This window comes from Microcaecilia unicolor, chromosome 8, assembly GCF_901765095.1.
Source record: "Microcaecilia unicolor chromosome 8, aMicUni1.1, whole genome shotgun sequence".
In the NCBI taxonomy this organism is placed as follows: Eukaryota; Metazoa; Chordata; class Amphibia; order Gymnophiona; family Siphonopidae; genus Microcaecilia; species Microcaecilia unicolor.
In genome coordinates this window covers 188,656,370-188,678,349 of record NC_044038.1, presented here as the reverse complement: position 1 = coordinate 188,678,349, position 21,980 = coordinate 188,656,370, and the positions used below count along the sequence as shown (strand labels likewise).

The 21,980-nt window shown below is 46.5% G+C and overlaps 1 protein-coding gene across 3 annotated transcripts in view; it reads left to right on the top strand.

Moving 5' to 3' along the window:
• POFUT1 (protein O-fucosyltransferase 1) overlaps positions 1 to 21,980 on the top strand; it is a 140,981-nt gene that overhangs the window by 101,484 nt on the left and 17,517 nt on the right. For all 3 annotated transcript variants that reach the window (XR_003943206.1, XR_003943207.1, XM_030213110.1), the window contains one exon: positions 14,107 to 14,349. Coding sequence is in view for 1 of the 3 variants with exons in the window: in XM_030213110.1 (XP_030068970.1) it covers positions 14,107 to 14,349 (243 nt within the window). In the remaining 2 variants the exon portion in view is untranslated. The remainder of the gene's footprint in view (positions 1 to 14,106; positions 14,350 to 21,980) is intronic.

Sequence of the window (21,980 nt, the reverse complement as noted above, 5' to 3'; positions counted from 1 at the left end):
TCTGGAATTCGTTGCCAGAGAACGTGGTGAAGGCGGTTAGCTTGGCAGAGTTTAAAAAGGTGTTAGATGGTTTCCTAAAGGACAAGTCCATAAACCACTACTAAATGGACTTGGGAAAAATCCACAATTTTGGGAATAACATGTATAGAATGTTTGTACGTTTGGGAAGCTTGCCAGGTGCCCTTGGCCTGGATTGGCCGCTGTCAGGGACAGGATGCTGGCCTCGATGGACCCTTGGTCTTTTCCCAGTGTGGCATTACTTATGTACGTATGTAATGATGACCAACATCTATCAGCAATTAAATTATCAATTATATTATCTAGATCATCTCCATAGCTATGAAAGTACTCTATTTCTTTTGGAAAGCATGAATAAATTAATCTTATTAGCAAAATAGAATGCAAGATCTTGTTCCTTAGGTTGTATTACTCCAGAAACAATATCAACAGGTTTCTGAATAAATGATTTCATAATTCTAAAGAATTTGTTTAGGTCCAGTCTATCTGACCCAATCAGATGTAAATAATAATCTCTGCTTGTTTAACCGAATATTTATATTGAGAAAATAATTTGCGTCGTTGTTTTAAGAGATTATCCCCAGATTTTCTTCAGCATCTCCCTCCTTTGACGTTGTTTCAAGGATCTTAATACCAAGGATTCCTTGTCTTCCTTAATCAATTTCTTTTCACAATAGTTATCTTATTCAGAGATGTAGTAATACTTTCCAACCAATTATTCCGCGTTATTTCAAGATCAGAGAATTCTAAAGATAAAAAGGAACTCGTATTCCAAAAATATGTAGAATCAATTTTTCCCTATTTATAATAGATCGCTGTTCTGGTCGACAAGATATATGAGATAACAATACATGCAAAGAAAAATTACATAATAAATGATCTGACCAAGGTATGGACTGCCAATCACAATGAGATAATAAAATGTTATCATAGCAAGAACTAAATCCAGCAAATGACCTTTTTCATGTGAAGGAGAAAATATAGGAATAATACATTTCTTTAAAAAATTAAGAAATCATTAACATTTTCATTTAACTGGTTTTCCAAAGGCAGACTAACATCCCCTACTATCAATAATGTGGAACATGATAGAACATCATCAGAAAGTTAAAAGTCCATGAGAAACACTTGTTTGTTATTGCCTCTTACTTATGATAATGGGGATGTCCTCCCTACTTCATCCAAGACCTCACAACCTGTTAATGCTTAAAACTGATTTCTTCCCAAAAAATTATGGAAACATACTCCTTACCCCCATTCCTAAAGATAATAAGAAAAAATTAAATGACATTACTAACTATTGTCCAATTGCCTCCATAACATTGATAATAAAGTTAATGGAGAGCGTGGTAACTAAACAACTTGTAGAGTACTTGGACAAATTTTCCATCTTACATGATTCACAATCCGGTTTTCGATCCTCATATAGTACTGAACGGTATTGGTTACCCTTTTATCCAAGTTTAAACAACTAACTTCTGCTGGTAAGAGCATACTCCTTATGCAATTTGATATGTGCAGCGCATTTGACATGATTGACCACAACATCCTGTTACATCTCTTGGATCATTTTGGAATTGGTGGTACGGTACTGGAATGGATTAAGGGTTTTCTTTCATTTAGATCTTAATTGCGTGAAAATGAACTCAACCTTATCTTTTTCATGGAACGCAGTCTGCGGAGTCCCTCAGGGATCACCACTGTCCCCCATATTGTTTAACATTATGATGGCCCTACTAGCCAATGCTTTATCCAGGCTAGGTTTAAATCCTTTTATTCCATATCTTCATGCCGATCAATCCATAGACTGGTGGGTTGTGTCCATCTGCCAGCAGGTGGAGATAGAGAGCAATCCTTTTGCCTCCCTATATGTGGTCATGTGCTGCCGGAAACTCCTCAGTATGTTCTCTATCTCAGCAGGTGGTGGTCACACACAGCAGCAGCTCTGGCTAGGTCTCCAAGCCTAATTCTTAGGTTTTGTTGAGTACCTGGGGTTGAGGGCTCTTCTTGAGCAAGTGCAAACCTGGTGGTGCCAGGTCCCTCCATTTCTCCCCCCTCCCGCTGGCTCCATTTAAACAAACAAAAAAATTTTGGACGTCCTTTAAGGGCGTTTATTTCAACGTTTATATCAGCGTTTATTGCAGCTGCTCACTGGGACACCAGTTTGTTACAGCTCTGAGCGAGAAGCAGGTAATTTTTACCTTTTATAGCGGGCAGGGGGTTCCCCGATCGGTCTCCACGTGGCTTATGGCGTCGGGCGAGGGCGCGAAGATGAGGGATGAGGGGGTTTCAAAGCCTGAATCGCCTTTTTTGGGCGTCAGTTTGGAGTCCGGTCAGTGTCCCGGTTCTTCCTCCGGTGCGGTGGTTTTTCCCGCCATAAACGGCCATCCCTTGCTGCTCGCCCCCCCCCCCCCCCATTTTGGCCAGCCACTCTGCTCGGACGGCTTCTTCTTGGGCCACCCTCGAGGTAGGAGACGTTAATGCTATGGTCGCCCTTGATTCGGGCGACGGCAAGAAAGCGGCCAAAGTTAAGTGCTGTTTTTCCCGCGTGGCTCCTTCTCGGAGTTTCGAGCCGGACACCATTTTGGATGCGCAGCATGTTTCTCCCCCGCTCTTGCGAGCGCCGGTTGAGGGTGCGTCTAGGGCCGTGGCCCAGGCTGCAGAAGTGCACAGTCTGGGGGGTTTCTCCCCTGAGTTCATTTTGCTGCTGCATCAGGCTTTTCTTATGCAAAACGCTGCCCCTGCTCCCCTGTCCGATAAAGGTGTTGAGGCCTCCGGAAGCAAACGCCCTCGGGTGGATTTCCAGGCCCTAGAGGACTCTGTCTCCTCTGATGTAGATGAGGGCAGCGTATCTGAGTTCTCCCAACGGTCCTTTGGGGATTCCTTGGAGGAGACGGATTCCCGCTCGGATGGAGCGGATGACCCCTCTGCAGCGCGGATCTTTCGCTCAGAGGATTTGCCCAACCTGTTAGTGCAGGCCATGAGCATTTTGAAGATTTCCTCTCCGGAGGACGTCTCTCCCTCAGCCTCTGCTGGCTCTGCCATTATGCTGGGGACGAAGCGTCCGCCTAGAACCTTCCACGTGCATGAAGCCATGCACACCTTGATTTCGGCTCAATGGGATGTCCCAGAAGCGAGCCTTAAAGTGGCTAGGGCTTTGTCCCGCCCCTATCCTCTGCCTGAAGGTGAACGGGAGGCCTTCCTTTGGCCTACCGTGGATTCTTTAATCACTGCGGTGACTAAGAAAACGGCGTTGCCGGTGGAAGGTGGCAGGGCCCTAAAGGACGCCCAAGCCAGGAGATTGGAGGCGGCTTTAAAGTCGTCCTTCGAGGCGGCTGCTTTAAGTTTGCAGGCCTCAATTTGCAGCTGCTATGTGGCCAGGGCGTGCCTGACGCTGGTGCAGCGGGCCTCCCTTTCGGATCCTTCCTTGAGGGCTGATTGGCCAGCCCTGGAATCGGGCTTGGCCTACTTGGCAGACTTGCTGCTTGATGTCTTGAGAGCCTCGGCTAAAGGTATGGCTCAGATAGTCTCTGCACGGTGTGGCTTTGGCTAAAGCATTGGTCTGTTGACCACGCCTCTAAGTCTCGCCTGGCTAAGTTGCCTTTTAAAGGCAAGCTGCTCTTTGGGGTCGAGCTGGACAAGATTGTGACCGATCTCAGTACGTCTAGGGGCAAGAGGTTACCGGAGGTTAGGGCTCGGGCCAGGGGTGCCCGCCCTGGTTCCTCCAAAGGACGGTTTCAGGAAGCCCGTCGGTATCGCCCAGGCAAGTCGGGCTCCTCTGCCCCCCTTTTCCTTCATAAGGAACTTCTCCCCCAAGCAGCATTCCTTTCGCAGAGACCGCTGTCCCGGAGGTGCCTCCTCCGGTCCTCCACCAGGGTCTCGTACCCAATGACGGGGCGCTGGTCCATGGCCCAGAGCAGATTGGAGGACGCGTATCCTCGTTGCTGGGCGAGTGGACCAGGGTAACTTCAGTTGCTTGGGTGCTGGAAGTCTTCAGAGACGGCTACAAGCTAGAGTTCTGCCGACCCTTAAGAGACGGGTTTGTGCACTCTCCCTGCAAGTCTCCGGTCAAAGCTGTGGCAGTGCAGCAGACTTTGGACAATCTGATCCGCCTGGGTGCGGTTGTTCTGGTGCCAGAAGATCAGCTTGGCAAGGGACGTTACTCCATTTACTTTGAGGTACCAAAGAAAGGAGGTTCTGTCCGGCCTATCCTCGACCTCAAAGGGGTCAATCGGGCCTTGTAAGTTCGGCACTTCCGGATGGAGACTCTCCGCTCTGTTATAGCGGCAGTGCAGGCAGGGGAGTTCCTGGCATCCTTGGACATCAAGGAAGCTTACTTGCATATTCCCATCTGGCCTTCTCATCAATGCTTTCTGCGTTTTGCAGTTCTGAGCCGACACTTCCAGTTCAGAGCCCTCCCGTTCGGGTTGGCTACTGCTCCGCGGACCTTCTCCAAAGTAATGGTGGTCATCGCGGCCTTCCTTCGCAAGAAAGGAGTACAAGTCCATCCTTATCTGGACGACTGGTTGATCCGAGCCCCCTCTTATGCGGAGTGCGGCAGAGTTTCAGACCGGGTGATTGCTCTTTTGAGCTCCCTGGCGTGGATCATCAACTGGGAGAAAAGCCAGCTGCGCCCGACTCAGTCCCTGGAGTATCTGGGAGTTCGATTCGACTCCCAAGTGGGCAGAGTGTTCCTCCCAGACAATCGGATTGTCAAACTTCAGGCTCAGGTGGACAAGTTCCTAGTAGCCTCTCCTCTTCGGGCTTGGGACTATATGCAGCTGTTGGGCTCTATGACGGCCACATGGAAGTAGTGCCCTGGGCCAGGGCCCATATGAGACCTATACAGCTCTCTCTGCTGCAGTGATGGACTCCAGCTTCGGAGGATTACGCTGTGCGCCTTCCCTTGGATCCGGCGGTGCGTAAGGCGCTGAGCTGGTGGCTGAGGCCAGACAAGCTGTCCGCAGGATTGCCTCTTATGACCCCGGAGTGGGTTGTCGTCATGGCGGACGCCTCTTTGACGGGCTGGGGAGCCCACTACTTGGGACGGACAGCGCAGGGGCGCTGGCCCCCTGCAGAGGCAAAGTGGTCTATCAACCTCCTGGAACTCAGAGCCATTCGGTTGGCGCCTTTGGAGTTCCTCCCGGTCCTGGCGCTGAAGCCAGTACGGGTCCGGTTGGACGATGCCACGGCTTTGGCCTATGTCAATCGCCAGGGAGGTACCATGAGCGCCCCTCTAGCCAAGGAGGCCATGAAGCTATGCCTGTGGGCGGAAGCGAACCTGGAACAGCTGTCGGCGGCCCACATTGCGGGAGTCATGAATACTGCTCAGGCCTTCTTGGACATCACGAAGCGCTGGGGCCAGCCGAGCCTAGATCTGATGGCATCATCAGCCAATTGCCAAGTGCCGCGCTTTTTCGGCAGAGGACGGGACCCTCGATCTCTGGGAGTAGATGCTCTTCTCCAACAGTGGCCGACACAGTAGCTTCTCTATGTGTTCCCGCCTTGGCCCATGTTGGGCAGGGTGCTAGGCCGGGTGGCAAAGCATCCGGGCCAGATAATCCTGGTGAGTCTGGATTGGCCCAGATGTCCCAGGTATACGGACTTGATCAGGCTCTCAGTGGACGGCCCTCTGCAGCTGCCAGCGGAGCGGGGCCTGTTGCATCAGGGTCCCGTGGTAATGGAGGATCCCTCCCCCTTTGGTCTTTCGGCCTGGCTATTCAGCGGCAGCATCTTGTTGGAATGTAATTGTATTTTTACATGCATTGCCTGTCACCTATTATTTCTCTGTGATTACTCTGTGACCTCTGATGTGAATTACTTAGAGAGGTCACACAGCTATGCAACTTCCTGTGGGGGTTTAGATGCAGCACATGGAGCACATGGAGCTCATGATCTCTCCTAACCTGAGAGGATCTATGGTGGTGTGAGCATCCATTACCATCTAAGCACATGGAAGGAGCTGATAATACAAATGTATAGTAATATGTATATATAAGCCTGTCTGATTATAATCTAACTACAAACTGTGAGTAAACAGATGTTTTGTTACTTCAACTTTAAAGTGACTCAGCAGTGAATTATTCAGGGGTGAATGAGAGAGAGATGAAGAAAGAAATTAACATTTCTAAAGCTGAAGCTGTGTGTACTAAAATCTGCTAATTATTTACTACAAATAATCCAACAAAGGGTTATGGGCCCAGGCCCAGGAATTGAAAAAGAAGAGAAATATTACCAGGCAGAAAAAAAGGCCACATTTTTCTCTTAAGTTTTAAAGGAAAGATTCAGTCTGTCTCTCTCTCCCCCCCACACAGCAGACAGAAGGCTAAGAAAATGGCTGAGGGAAGAAATTCACCATTGTTCTATTCTCTCAAGGTGCCTAAATTAACTGAGTTTAATTATCGGCAGTGGGAACTAAGATTCATATGTCTCCTTCGAGCAAAAGGATTAAATATATGCTTAGACCAAGACAGAACAGCTGAAAATATGGGCTGAATGGGACAATGCAAACTATTATGTGAAGTGCATGCTTTTGGAAGCTCTCTCAGAGAAACAAGCCATATTAGTGGAGGGAAAAGATACACCAAAGGACATTTTATATAAACTGAGAACTATGTATGCAACTACATATGCAAAGCAGCAACCAATTTGGTTGGCAGAGTTGAATGAAACCAAATTAAGGGATAAAAGTAAATGTAATGATCACATTATGCATCTTATGTCTTCATTTCAAAAGTTAGAACTTTCTGGAATTCCCATGTGGGATGCATTGAAAAGAGCATTTCTTTTTACCTCACTATCAAAGAAGTTTGATGTTTTTAGGTCTGTAAATGAGGCCATTGAAGGGCAATCTTTTGAACAGGCAACATCAAAACTAAGGCAGGAATGCATAATAAATGATTCTGAGGAGATGTGTTCTCAAAGCAAGTCAGAGAGAAATGAAACAAATTTCTTGGCAAAGAACAGAGGAAGGCGGAGCTATGGGAAACTCCACCCAAGGGCAAGCTGATTGCTACTCATGTGGAAAGGAGGGACATGTATCTAAATGGTGTAAGGAAACACAAAACACTCCCTCTAGCTCACCTAAGCCAATGGAACTAAAGAATTTTCAAACCAGGAAATGTATGAAGGACAAAGATAAACACAAGGGCTTTCTAATGGCAGAAAAATCTTTGACTATGGTAAATAATAATTCAAATGAAAGTACTTGGATTTTGGATTCGGGGAGCACATGCCATTTAACCAATTGTAAGGATTCTTTCAGGAAATGTGTCCAGAGGAAGGTATTCTTAAAACTGCAAACGCAGGGACTGCTAAGATCCAAGCAAAAGGTATTGGATTCTTAAAATGCAAAGTGTCTAATGAAGTTAAAGAAATTCCTGTAAGTGATGTCTTGTATATTCCCAAGCAGTTTGCAATATGCTTAGTGTATCTACATTAGATAAGAAGGGATTTGTGATTCATTTTGAAACAGTAAGTGCACAATCTCTAAAAATGATGAAGTGTATGCTGAAGCTTTTATGCATAATGATGTTTATAAACTGAGCATTTCAGGTGAAGCCTCACATATGGTGCAAGTAAGGAAGAATGATGGTAAATGTAGTCCGGAAATCTGGCACCGCCACCTGGGACATCGTGATTGTAAGGTGATCCAGGATCTTTACAGTAAGCAACTGGCCACCGGCATTCAGATAAGTGCAAATGCTGGTAAAATGGAGAAATGCATAGACTGTGTTACTCAAAAAGGTGTGAGACCCTCATTTCCTGCATACACAGGAAATAGGAGTAATAAAGTGCTGGACTTAATACACAGTGACTTATGTGGACCGTTTAATATCCCATCATTGGGAAATAACAGATTTGTGCTAATATTCTTGGATGATTTCTCTAGATATTGTGTGGCCTATTTGCTGAAAGAAAAAAGTCAAGTCACAGACATGCTGAAGAAATACGTAGCCATGGTGAGCAATAAATTTGAAAGAAAACCAAAGGTTCTTCAGACCGACAATGGTGGTGAGTTCACTTCACAAAGCATGCGCACATTTCTAGAACAAGAAGGCATTCAACATATCACAACAGTAGCTTATACACCAGAACAAAATTCTGTTGCAGAGAGAAAATTTAGGTCACTTGTGGAAATGACCAGATGTATGCTGTCAGATAGCAATCTCCCTAAAAGACTATGGGGGGAAGCCATTCTCACAGCAGTGTACCTACAAAATAGAATGCCAACTAAAGGCGCTGAGCGCACACCACATGAGACATGGCATGGTAGGAAGCCAAACCTGTCACACATAAGAACATTTGGAAGTACAGCATATGCTCATGTACCAAAGCAAAGAAGGCATAAGCTGGATTCCACAACAGAAAGGGGCATTTTAGTTGGCTATGCTCCAGGACACAAAGGATATAGAATTTTGAATCTGAAAACTGGCATTGTTGGCATAAGACATGTTACATATTTTGATGAAAACAAAAGGGTTGATAAAGGCTGGATTATCCCAGATGAGCCTTATCATCCAGAATATGAAACTAGAACCATAATAGACATGCCAGTGTATATAAATGCCATACCAAGGCAGATGTCTGAAAGCAACTCATCTGTATCTAACGAGGAACAGGCAGAGGAAACAGACACAGAAAGGATCATTGAAGAAGACAGTACAGTTGGAGAAGGGGAATCAATTGGAGAAGGACTCTCAGATATAGAGGATGCAGAAAGGTCGGACCAACCTGTAGTCAGACGCTCATCCAGGGAAAACAAAGGTGTTCCACCCCCAAGACTGTCTTACTTAACAAAGTCAGCAGAAGCTCAAGAGCCCTTAACATGGGATGAGATTGAGAAAATGCCAGCAGAAGAAGCTGCTGAATGGCATAAAGCTGCACAAAGAAAATTGATGCATTGGATAAAAATAATACTTGGATTCTTACAAAATTACCTCCTGGCAAGAAAGCTATAGGATGCAAATGGGTATTCAAGTTAAAAAGGAATGCACAAGGAAAAGTGGAAAGGTATAAAGCCAGATTAGTGGCAAAGGGATATCTTCAAAAATATGGAGAAGATTTGATGAAGTGTTTGCACCTGTAGTGAAACACACGACAATTAGAACACTTCTGAGCATTGCAGTCTCAAAAGGCATGCAAGTCAAACACATTGATGTGAAAACAGCATTTCTTCACGGAGATATAACTGAAGACTTGTACATGGAACAGCCAACAGGTTTCATAAATACAAAACAAAGACAGCTAGTGTGTAAATTAAACAAAGGTCTTTATGGATTAAAGCAAAGTGCAAATGTTGGAATGATAAATTGCATGAAATATGACAAATTTAGGATTTAAGCAAGGTGAAGCAGATAAATGCTTGTACACTAGGTGCACAAATGGACAATATGCATACATTTTAGCTTTTGTTGATGATCTGCTCATTGCAAGCAAAAGTGAGCAAGAGTACAAGGACATTGTAAAGTGTTTAAACCACAATGTTGAGATAAAAGAACTTGGTAATGTGTCATACTATCTTGGTATAGAAATTGAGAAACAAAATGATGGTTCTTATCTTCTAAGCCAGAAGCAGAAAATAAATGAGCTTATTGAAAGTTTAGGTATGCAAGATGCCCAAGTTGTAAGCACTCCCATGATCACTGATTTTCTGAAGGATGAAACAGTAAGAGAACCTTTACCAGATAACATCCAATATAGATCAGCCATAGGTAAGCTTTTATATCTAGCTACCACATACAGGGCTGATATAGCAAATGCAGTAGGAATTTTGAGCAGAAGGGTCAGCTCACCTACCAAATCAGATTGGACTGCAGTTAAAAGGATGGTAAGGTATTTAAAGGGTACCATTGATTGTAAATTAAAGATTTCAGCCAATAGTAATCCAAAACTAATATGTTACTGTGATTCAGATTGGGCAGGGGATCATTCTGATTATAAATCCACAAGTGGATATGTGTTTATGTATGGAAATGTACAAATTTCATGGGCCAGTCATAAACAAAGTATTGTGAGTTTGTCTTCTACAGAGCTGAATATGTGGCAGTATCGGAAGCGTGCAGAGAACTGATGTGGATTGAAAAACTTTTGCTGGATTTCGGAATAGCTGAAAAGAGACCAATCCCAGATAATGGAAGATAATCAGAGCTGCATCCGACTGTCACAGAATGACAAGGTTCAGTCACGCACCAAGCACATCGCAACGAAATACCACAACGTGCGAGAGTTGGCGAAAGAAGGGGTCATCAGTCTACACTATTGTCACACCAGTGAGATGACAGCTGACATCATGACCAAACCGTTACCCAGAGAACGTTTTGTGAATCTGCGTATAAAGCTTGGACTTTGTATGAATAAATAATTGCATGACAGTTATGCATGAGAAGGGGTTTGTTGGAATGTAATTGTATTTTTACATGCATTGCCTGTCACCTATTATTTCTCTGTGATTACTCTGTGACCTCTGATGTGAATTACTTAGAGAGGTCACACAGCTATGCAACTTCCTGTGGGGGTTTAGATGCAGCACATGCAGCACATGGAGCACATGGAGCTCATGATCTCTCCTAACCTGAGAGGATCTATGGTGGTGTGAGCATCCATTACCATCTAAGCACATGGAAGGAGCTGATAATACAAATGTATAGTAATATGTATATATAAGCCTGTCTGATTAATCTAACTACAAACTGTGAGTAAACAGATGTTTTGTTACTTCAACTTTAAAGTGACTCAGCAGTGAATTATTCAGGGGTGAATGAGAGAGAGATGAAGAAAGAAATTAACATTTCTAAAGCTGAAGCTGTGTGTACTAAAATCTGCTAATTATTTACTACAAATAATCCAACACATCTGAGGAAGGGCTTCTCAGACAAGGTCATCGCCACTATGCTGAGAGTGAGGAAGCGCTCTACTTCTACTGCTTACGCCAGGGTTTGGCGTACCTTTGCATCGTGGTGTGAGGCAGGCTCACTTTCTCCCTTCACTGCTCCAATTTCTTCAGTATTGGCGTTCCTGCAAGAAGGTCTTGAAAAAGGCCTGTCGCTCAGTTCCCTTAAGGTCCAGGTAGCGGCTCTTGCTTGCTTCAGGGGTCACCTGAAGGGTGCTTCCCTGGCCTCGCAGCCAGATGTGGTACGCTTTCTCAAGGGAGTTAATCACCTGCGCCCTCCTCTGCACTCAGTGGTACCTGCGTGGAACCTCAATCTGGTGCTAAGAGCCTTGCAGAAGCCGCCTTGTGAACCCTTGTTGAGGGCATCTCTGAAAGACCTGACGTTGAAAGCAGTCTTTTTGGTGGCTATCACTTCAGCCAGAAGAGTTTCCGAGCTCCAGGCGCTATCATGTTGGGAGCCCTTTCTGCAGTTCACTGAGGCAGGAGTGTCTATTCGCACAGTGCCTTCCTTCCTGCCCAAGATTGTTTCTCGCTTCCATGTGAATCAGCAGCTCTGTCTACCCTCCTTTCGTAGGGAGGATTACCCAGAGGAGTACTCTGCTCTCACATATCTAGATGTGAGACGAGTCATCATCAGATACTTGGAAGTGACCAATGATTCCGGAAGTCGGATCATCTGTGCTGTTCGCAGGTCCTCGTAAGGGTCTGCCGGCTGCCAAGCCTACAGTGGCAAGATGGGTCAAGGAAACCATTGCAGCGGCTTATGTGGTCGCGGGGAAGGTGCTGCCTATCCAGCTGAAGGCTCACTCCACTAGAGCACAGGCGGCGTCGATGGCAGAGGCCGGGTCTGTCTCCTTGGAAGAGATTTGTAGGGCGGCAACTTGGGCATCGGCTCATACCTTCTCTAGACATTACCGCTTGACTGTGGCTGCTCGGGCGGAGGCCCGGTTTGGAGCTTCAGTGTTGCGGTCAGGGATTTCTATGTCCCGCCCTGGGTGTGTACTGCTTCGGTACATCCCACCAGTCTATGGATTGATCGGCATGATGATATGGAAGGTAAAATTATGTATCATACCTGATAATTTTCTTTCCATTAATCATAGCCGATCAATCCATAGCCCCTCCCAGATATCTGTACTGTTTATATTCTGGTTGCATTTCAGGTTCAAATTTAGTCTTCAGTTCCTATTCAGGAGGACTTCGTGTTCAAGTTTTTTCAATTGGATTCTTCAGGAGTTGAGACGATTTTGTGTTACAGTGAGCTGCTGCATTCCTCTCCCCTCCGTTTTACGGGGCTGGATTGAGACCTAAATTCTGCCGGCGCTCCCTCCCGCTTCGTGCGGCTGTAGAGCAGCTTTGTACCCCTCCCACTTCAGCGGTGTTAGGGTCAGCCAGCTCCTCCCGCGGTTGCGGTCGCAGGATAAGCCAGATCCCCCCGCATCCGTGGGTGTGGTGTCCCTCCCCCGCTCCGCGGGGATGAGCTGGACGGATTCCCCTCCCCCACTTGTGTGGGGATGAGCTGGGTTGATTCCCCTCCCCCGATTCGGCGGTGGTGAGCTGGGTAGAGTGTCCCTTTGTGGGTGTAATTCTCTAAGTGCTGAGTCCTGCGGATGGAGCTTTGATATCGACATATTGAGGAGTTTCCGGCAGCACATGACCACATATAGGGAGGCAAAAGGATTGCTCTCTATCTCCACCTGCTGGTAGATGGACACAACCCACCAGTCTATGGATTGATCAGCTATGATTAATGGAAAGAAAATTATCAGGTATGATACATAATTTTACCTTTACACAGATGATGTAACAATATATATACCATTTAATAAGAATTTGGATGAAATAACCAATCAAGTCACTCTTGGACTGTCCACAATGAACAACTGGGCCAACTCTTTCCACCTGAAATTAAATGCAGAAAAGACCCATTTTTTAATTCTATCGTTGCAGTATAACAAATATAATCCCACTACTTTAAATACTCCCAACCCTTCTTTACCAATCTCAGATAGTTTGAAACTTCTAGGGATCACAATTGATCGACATCTAACATTGGAGACCCAAGTAACCAACACCATAAAGAAAATGTTTTATTCAATGTGGAGACAAATGAATAAGGCCATTTTTTCCTTTTGATGTCTTCCCCAATCTGATACAATCTATAGTCTTAAATCAGATCGACTACTGCGGGGGGGGGGGGGGGGGGGGGGGGGGGGGGGGGGGGTAATCATAAGGCGATTAATGTGTTTAGGATGTTTTATCTATGTATGTCAATTATAAATCAAAAATAAAGCTTTAAAAAAAAAGATGGACTTGGTATATATGCAGGATGCAAGGAACAACTACTAAAGAAACTACAAACAGCTCAAAACACTGCGGCTAGACTGATCTTTGGAAAACCCAAATTTGAATCTGCAAAACCACTTCGAGAAATTCTGCACTGGCTCCCCATTAGAGAAGTAGTAGTAGAGAACGAGTAGCCTTTAAAATATGCACACTAATTCACAGGATAAGCTTCTGTGAAATCCCGGAATATATGCTCGGGTTAGTTGACTTACCACCCAGAAACAGAGTCAGTACCTCAAGATCATATCTGAATTTACACTACCCAGACTGTAATGGCCGTAAATACAAATCAATTTACGCCACAAATTTTACATACATAGGCACTCAATTATGGAATGCTCTACCCAAACAAGTAAAATCTACCCAGAATTACCTTAACTTCCGAAAATTGTTGAAATCAGTATTGTTTTAAGAGAGCTTATTCACCAGGATTCACTTAACTGAATTAACTATTACTATAAATTCAGATCCAAGGACAATAATTAACTATTATCTCTTGCCTTTTGATGTTTAATTGTTATTTTATGTCTTATTCTCAATTTGTATAATTGTTCTTCTTGTACTGTAGCTTGCACTACAGACTTTGTAAGCCACTTTGAGCCTGCGATCAGTGGGAAAATGTGGGATATAAATGTAATAATAAATAAAATATGCATGGCTGCTTTGCATCCCGAGATGAGCATAATCTGGATCTTCAGGGTAAGGTGTGAATTGGACAAAAAAACAAAAAAACAAAACTACTTTCTGAACAGAGCAGGTATCCCATTGGCTGGAGCTTATTTTCAGTTGTAGCCATTTGAATAAGAATCCTTTTTTGTTAGTCATGGCTTGTTTTGTTGTTCTTCTACTAGAAAATTGCTTGCAATATGTTGAAGGATGGAACAGCAGGTTCACATTTCATGGCCTCCCCACAATGCATGGGCTATAGCCGCCACCCTGCAGCCTCTCTCACTATGGATATGTGTCTACCAGACTTGAAGGAGATCACACGTGCCGTAAAACTGTGGGTGGAACAGACTGATGCAAAATCTGTTTACATTGCCACAGACTCTGAGCCCTACACTGCAGAAATTGAGCAGCTCTTTGGAAGGAAGGTAAGCTGCTGTTTGAGTGGAGGAGAGGATGGAGTCAGATTCTGATGAAGTCAGTGTGGCCCAGTACAGCAGAGCTCCAAGTGTCAAGAACCTTCCTGTGTCATTATCAGGTTCTTCAATGTGGTTTTCAATGTTTAGGTAACTAAAATGACATTGTTCAGTGGTTTTTAGACTGAAAACTGGAGGTATATACTGTCCTTGAAGAAGAAAGCTGAATATGGACTATATAAATTCTTTTTTATTTGTTCTTTATTATATTTGATATATCACATATTGGAACAACTATGTAGTTATGCTAAGAGTTAACAGTACTAGAAAAACAATCTGGTCAATATTCAGCAGCCTAGTGAGCAGCAGCTTATTTGAATAAAAACCACATAAAAATAGGCTTGAATCTTGAGAACAGAAAATATATGAAAATACTTGGATAGCTTTAAGTGGTGTCATTCAGCTATGCAATAAAAGTCTCTCATAGTTTGCTCCCTCTTTTCTCGGCTGTGTGTAAAGTTGATATAATTACGTAGCCTTCTGAGCAGAGCATTCAGGAAGCACTCTAAGCAGTGGCAGATGGCAAACTGTGATTCCTATGCAGGGCTCAACAACATGCTGGAAAGTACCTATTGCAAGGAAAGCCATGGCTGTTGTGACATGTGAATAGCCGGCTAGATTTAAGCTTATTTATGTACTTATGATGAGCTGACTGTTTATTGCTAGACCATGGAATTGCTCCAGGGTTTCCCACTTTTTCAGTGGCAGCAAACTTTTAACAGTACAGCAGTGGCATAGACAGTAGAGAATGGCGCAGGGACAAAATTTGTCCCCGTGTCCCTCGCCTTGTCCCCGCAAACTCTGTCCCCGTCTCCCCCATTATGTATCACGCACAGCACACAACAGGCATCCATATTCCATATACACACACACTTCAAAATGTAGTAAAGAAATCAACTTCTACAGAGACTCTGGAGTACATTCAAAACTTAATTTTTATTTTCACATTTCCGTCTTCCAAAATTCTAGACAGCAGATATACAGATCAGTAGGAGGAGGGTGGGACCCAAAGCAGTCCAAAACAAATAAAGTCAGAAAAAACACAGTTTATACCTGATTGCTTAACCACCCTTAAGATTTACTTTTGGGTTTAAAAAGCAAAACATGTAAGGACTGAATAAATTAATTAAAACAAAGTTTAAAGCAAAAGCCCTTAATATGTAATACTGGACTGGTAGCAAGCAATAATGAAACAGTGATGGAATATTCATTTACATAGCAAGTAATAATGAGCACTGATTTTTCCAGTCATCCATTTACAACTGCAAGTGAGTAGATGGATATGTCTGAAACATTTAACAAAGTTGAGATTAGCATAAGCCATATATAGTACCAACTGGGCATTTCTGTCCTTTATTGATGCTGTAGCATGTTCAGAAATCATAGCCATATGTATGATGCATAACACCAGAACAGGCATCCATTGATCCACCCACACATTGAAAAAGTAAACAACTACTTCTGCAGACTCAGAGAACATCCAAAACGTAATTTTTATTTTCATATTTCCATCTTCCAAAATTCTAGACAGCAGATAGGACCCATCACAAAGCAGTCCAATACTGTAATACTGGTGAGTAGCAATAATGAAACAGTGATGGAATATTCACAACATAGCAAACAGCCTGAGCCAACAGATTTATTTTCCACTGAACATAATTAACTTATGAACTGGACAATGTAGACTGACTTTCTAAACTTCTTTGTGAAATAGTAATAAAAAAAGGCAAGTGTGTTTTTGTAATATACCACTGCATTATAAATAGTAATGATTGCTGAGCACCTGACCTGAATGACCTGAACTCATAAGTTGATTGCTGTGTTTTTGGTAGCCTTTTACTAGATGAAAAACATCTCTGGAGGGAGTCCCTATAACCAGCCGCTCCAAATGGACTAATTACTACTCTAACAGATGAAACCAATAATACTTTTCTCTGTATACATCGCATCTGTATACTGCTGCACAAGCCATGATGGGGGGGGGGGGGGGGGCGCACCTTACCGTGGTCTTCACAATTGTGTACTACGTTCCTCTGGGCTCGTGCTCTTCTGCCTGGATGAGTCCTGTGGCTGAGTCTCGACTCCCGACTGTCTCAGGTCAGTCCTCTCTCCTTCTGTGCTGCCTGTGGCCACTCTCTCTCCTTAGCCTGTACTATACAATGATGCGCTGTATAGTTCAGCCACCACACTGAAAAATAACCCACAAAATGACTGTGGTGGCGCTGGTGGTGCCAGCTCAAGATGAAATGAAAAGAAAGAGGCCAATCATGGTCCTCTCTTCTTGTGATGACAGCATGGTGAGCGAGAAGGGGAACTCTGATGTGCTGGCTGGCTTTCGTTCGGAAGACTGTGTGCATGCGTGCCTGCACATGCAGGGAGGAGGAGCAGAGCTAAGCACAAGGAGAGGAGGAGGAGGAGGAATGTCCCAGCCCAGCAGTAAAACAGCGGTAAAAGGTAGGCATCTGTTTTACCGCGGGCATAGGGATTACTACCGCTCCCATGGTGCGGGGTAATAATTGCTTTTTGTGCCCATGATAAAACCTGGAAACTCTTTGTTTTATCAGCAGCAGTGTAACTGCGGTTTACTGCAGCTACCTGCTCCTATGTCATTCTCTAGTAGCCAGTAGGCAATTTTTGGGTGGGCAAAGAGGTGATGCACCTATACCCTGCCCCACTCCACCTTTACCCCACTCCCAATAACTTCAATGAGGGTAGCCTTGCAGGCTTCAGTGGCTGAGGGCTAGGGGGAACTACAAGAGTTTGCACTCTTTAGCCCCCATTGAACCTTGGTCCCCTAACACACATACTTTGCCCATATAGTATTAAAGCCAAATAAATTCTGCATCTACAGAACCCCTCTGGCCCTCCCCCAACAATGAGTACAGAGCAAAGCTAGGACATTTCCCCATAAAACTCACCATACATTTTGCTTCCTAGTGTAATCTCAACAACAGCCATATAGTAAACAGAAAACTCTACAATGCCAGCACAATCTTCCAAAGCAAGGATCCTACCTATGATGTTTTAGGGCCCTAAAATAACAATATATCTATTGGGAAAACTGAACAAACCTAACTACTACAGAAGGCTACATAGAAAATTCATGCTGACAGAATACCTCGGTCACATACATGGAACAAAAAAGTGCAAGTACTTACCTGTAGCAGATGTTCTTCTAGGACAGCAGGCTTTATATTCTCACAAGTGGGTGATGCTGACCCACGTAGCCTGGTCCGGAATTCACCAAAGTCTAACGAGAGCTTTGTGGAGTGTGAGGCACGCTCCAGTTCACATGCTTAAGTGCCTTCCCACCTGCTGCACGAACGCAGTCTCATCTGTTTAATAGTGCAGCAAAAAATAAGGTTAAAAAAAAAAAACTGTGTGAAGGAAGTGACGTCACGGACATCGATGGCTGCTTGATCTTTTAGCTCCGAAGCGTCCTCTCTAACAAATACGCTGCATTAGCGATCATCTGCCTTGAATTGTGCTCTTCCCTCCTTTTGGTGCTTGTAGCAGGTCTCAGGAGTTGATTTGGAGTTTTGGCAGGCGACTATGTCGGCAGCACGAAAGGAGGTTGAGAAGCTGCAGGCTCGATCTGCTGGTAAGCCCACGAGGCACCAAGTTTCCTCGGCTCGACTTTCTCACTCAGACTCTGACTCGGCTAGGTCTCTAACAGAAGCATGCTCAGTCCCTCCAACCTGGGGTCTCTCTAAGGAGCTCAAGAAGTGCCTATTGGAAATCTGGGACAAAATAAAGACATCTAAGGAAGAAATACTGGAGCGAATGGATGCTTTTAAGTGTGGACCTGCGGGAGCTGGGGGGCCACGTGGAGGATTTGGAGGCTTGCGTGGATGGGCATGAAGAACAGCTGAGTGGGGCTGAGGCTCGTCTCACGCAGATGCTGGCTTCCTAGGATGACTTGCAGCATGAAATTGATGACTTAGAAAATCGTGGTCGTCGAAATAATCTCCGCCTCCGCGGTGTACCTGAATCGGGAGACAAAGAGGATATAGCTACTGTGGTGAGATTGATTTGTGGAAAATTGTTGGGGTCTGAGGAAATGGCAATTGAACGGGCACACAGGGCCTTGGGGAAACTTGTGGACAACTGCCCCCGGGACATTATAGTTTGTTTCGCTTCTTTTTTGGTTAAAGAGCAAATGCTGCAACGAGCGTGCCAGGTTCCCTTTGTGGAATACAATGAAGCTAAAGTGGTGGTGTTCCAAGATTTGTTTCAGTTTACCTTGACTCAGAGGCATGCTATGAAACCGGCGCTGGAAGTGTTGGTAAAGAACAAAATCCCTTATCGCTGGGCTTTCCCATTTGCACTTTGTTTTAGTGTGGAGGGGAAGCTTCATCGGAGTTGGCTGTTATCGGATGTTTGGAAGATATTGCATGGGGCTGGTCTGACGACCACTGCAGTCCCACCGGTCGTCATGGGATCGACTGCAAGGGCTAAGCTTCAGAAGTGGAAGAGAGTTGCCAGCAAGACCAAGAATGCTCAGGGAGCGGCCTGAAATGACTATTTGGACTGGCTGTAAATTTTCATTTGTCTTGGGTCTGTTAGTGCTGCCCTGAATCCTTTTAGGGGGGCAGTTTTAGCGATGTACGGCTGTTATTTGCTAAAGGGTTGGGAGTGGGAATTTTGGGGTGTGCGGATGGTGTAGGAGGGGAGATAGTTGGGGACGTGGAAGCGGAAGGGAATGGTCTGTTAGGATGGGGGATGAGTATGTTTGCATGGGGGACGGTTGGGGTGTAGATTGGGTAGTGCTCGGGTCATGTGGGGTTCTTCCTCCATTGTTCCCAGTCTGTGGTGTCACATAGCTACTGCCTGGTGGTATATGAGGTGTGGAAGGGTGGGTAGGGCAGGGGAGGGTGGGGGATGTTTCTACTTTGGTGGGGGGGCTGGATGGGAGGTGGGGGGTGGGGTATTTTTTTTTCTTCTTCTTCCCTCTTCAGGTTCGGGTTTGCATTGGTTTCTCTGTTTTATTAGAGTTAACAAGCTAGTATTTAGAAGAATAAATGAGTGCTGATTTACACTTTTTGTTATATAATGTTAAGGGTCTGAACTCTCCTCAAAAGCGTCAAAGGATATTTAAGGAATTGTTGTTCCATAAACCACATGTGGTATTTCTTCAAGAGACTCATTTAAAACGGGAACATGAGAAATATTTGAATCATCATCATTCTCCGAGGACAAGCAGGCTGCTTGTTCTCACTGATGGGTGACGTCCACGGCAGCCCCCTCCAATCGGAATCTTCACTAGCAAAGGCCTTTGCTAGCCCTCGCGCGCCCATGCGCACTGCGCGACTGTCTTCCCGCCCGAACCGGCTCGTGTTCGTCAGTCTTCTTTTGTCCGCGCTCGGGACGGTCGTGTTTTGCCGCCGTTTCGTGCCCCTCAAGTTGACCTCGCGCGTCTTCGCGATTTTCGCTAAAAAAAAAAAAGGGACCGATCTGGTCTTTACCCCTTTCCCGTGTTTCCAGCTTTTTCCCCGCGTAAGTTTCCTTTTGCTTTCGGGACCGGCCTATTTGGCCTCGGTACGGGTTTTTTCTCCCTTCTTTTGGTGCCTTTCGTCATCATCGTGAATTTTCGCCGGCGTGATTTTTCCGCCCATGTCATCGAAGTCTTCCAGCGGCTTCAAGAAGTGCACCCAGTGCGCCCGGGTAGTCTCGCTCACTGATAGGCACGCTTCGTGTCTTCAGTGTCTGGGGGCTGGGCACCGCCCGCAGGCCTGCAGTCTTTGTGCTCTTTTGAAAAAGAGGACTCAGGTAGCGAGATTGGCCCAGTGGAACGCGTTGTTCTCGGGCTCTTCGGCAACAACAGCACGGGACTCGTCGAGTGCATCGACGTCTTCGACCTCTGCATCGGCATCGACTGCATCGAGGCTTCTACCTCCTGCATCGTCGGTACCAAGACATCGAAAGGCTGCGTCGACGTCGGTGGTACCGGGGCCTCCGCTATTGCTGATGTCGTCGGACGGTGGTGCTTCGTCTGGAGTGCAGGTGAGGGCTGTCCATTCCCCTGCTGGTGGCGGTGAGCCTTCGGGTGGGTCTCCTCCTGCCCTGAGGGCTCCTGCGGTACAGCCCCCCCGAGACCGACCTTCTTCGGCCTCGGCCCCGAGGAAGCGACGGTTGGATTCTACGTCCTCCTCGTCGGTACCGGGAAGCTCCGGTGACATGCTTCGCTTGAAGAAGTCGAAGAAGCATCGACACCGGTCTCCTTCCCGTCTCGGTACCGAGAGCTCTGGGTCGCCGAGGGAGTCGGCACCCAGTAGACATCGGCACCGGGAGGACCGCTCACCCTCTGTTCAGGAGGTGTCGATGCGCTCCCCCTTGGACAGCCCGGAACCGCCTCCACGCCCGGAACAGACTCTGACATCGACGCCTGCATCGGCTTCTCAGTCTTTCTCCGAGGACAAACAGGCTGCTTGTTCTCACGACTGGGTGACGTCCGCGTCAGCCCCCATCAACCGGAAGAAGCTTCGCGAGCGGTCCGCACGCAGGGCACGCCCACCGCGCATGCGCGGCTGTCTTCCCGCCCGTGCGCGACCGCTCCCGCCCCCGCCAGTTCCTTTTTTTCCGCACCTGGAGAGAGTCGTGCCTTCGCCGCTCTCTCTGTTTCAGCCCCGGAAAAACTGTCGCGTTTACGCGAACTTCTTGTTTTTTAGTTTATTTAGTTGCCGCGCGCTCCACTTTTCTTTCTGTTTAAAAAAAAAAAAAAGGAGCACGCGCTCTCATTTTTCCCTCGTTTCTAGCGGGGGCGTCGCGTTGCGGCCTAGTGGCCGCACGGTCGATTTCCTTTTTCGAGGTGTGATTACCGCCACCATCGATGACTTTAACTTCGCCGACGCGATTTTTCCGTCGATGTCCTCGAAGGTCCCGAGTGGATTTAAGAAGTGTGGTCGGTGCGGCCGGCCGATCTCGCAGACAGACACCCACGCTTGGTGCCTCCAGTGCCTCGGGCCGGAGCACAATATCAAGTCGTGTTCTCTGTGTCTCGGTCTCCGGAAACGGACTCAGGTTGCGAGGCAAGTTCTTCGGGACCGTCTTTTTGGAACTTGCGCCGGCCCGTCGACGTCGACCTCGACGGCATCGGTATCGACGGCCGGTTCTTCGGTACCGGTATCGATGCCTGAGAAATCGGCACCGATGGCATCGACCCCAGGAGCACAGGTCCCGTCGGCCCGCCGGTCCTCCGGTGAAGGGTAGGGGTGAGAGGCCGCGTGGGCAATCGGCCCCGGTCACTCCCTCGGCCCGTGGCCCTCGGGACCGAACCCTGTCGGACCCGGTTCCTCGTGACCGAGGGGGATCGACCTCCTCCTCCTCTGCTCCACCTGGCGCCGATGACGGGCATCGGAAAAAATCAAAAAAGCACCGTCATCGGTCGCCCTCGATGCACCAGGGTTCCGGTGCCGGCAAGGAGTCGACGCCGAAGCGTCCTCGTCGAGAGGAGAGATCCCCTTCGGTTGTGGAGGTACCACCGTGTCAGGGTCCCAGCACTTCGGTGCCGTCTCCTGGACCCGAGCAGCTTCTGGCACCGACACCTCTACCGGCCCCACCGTCTTTCCCGGCAGCGGGCCTGG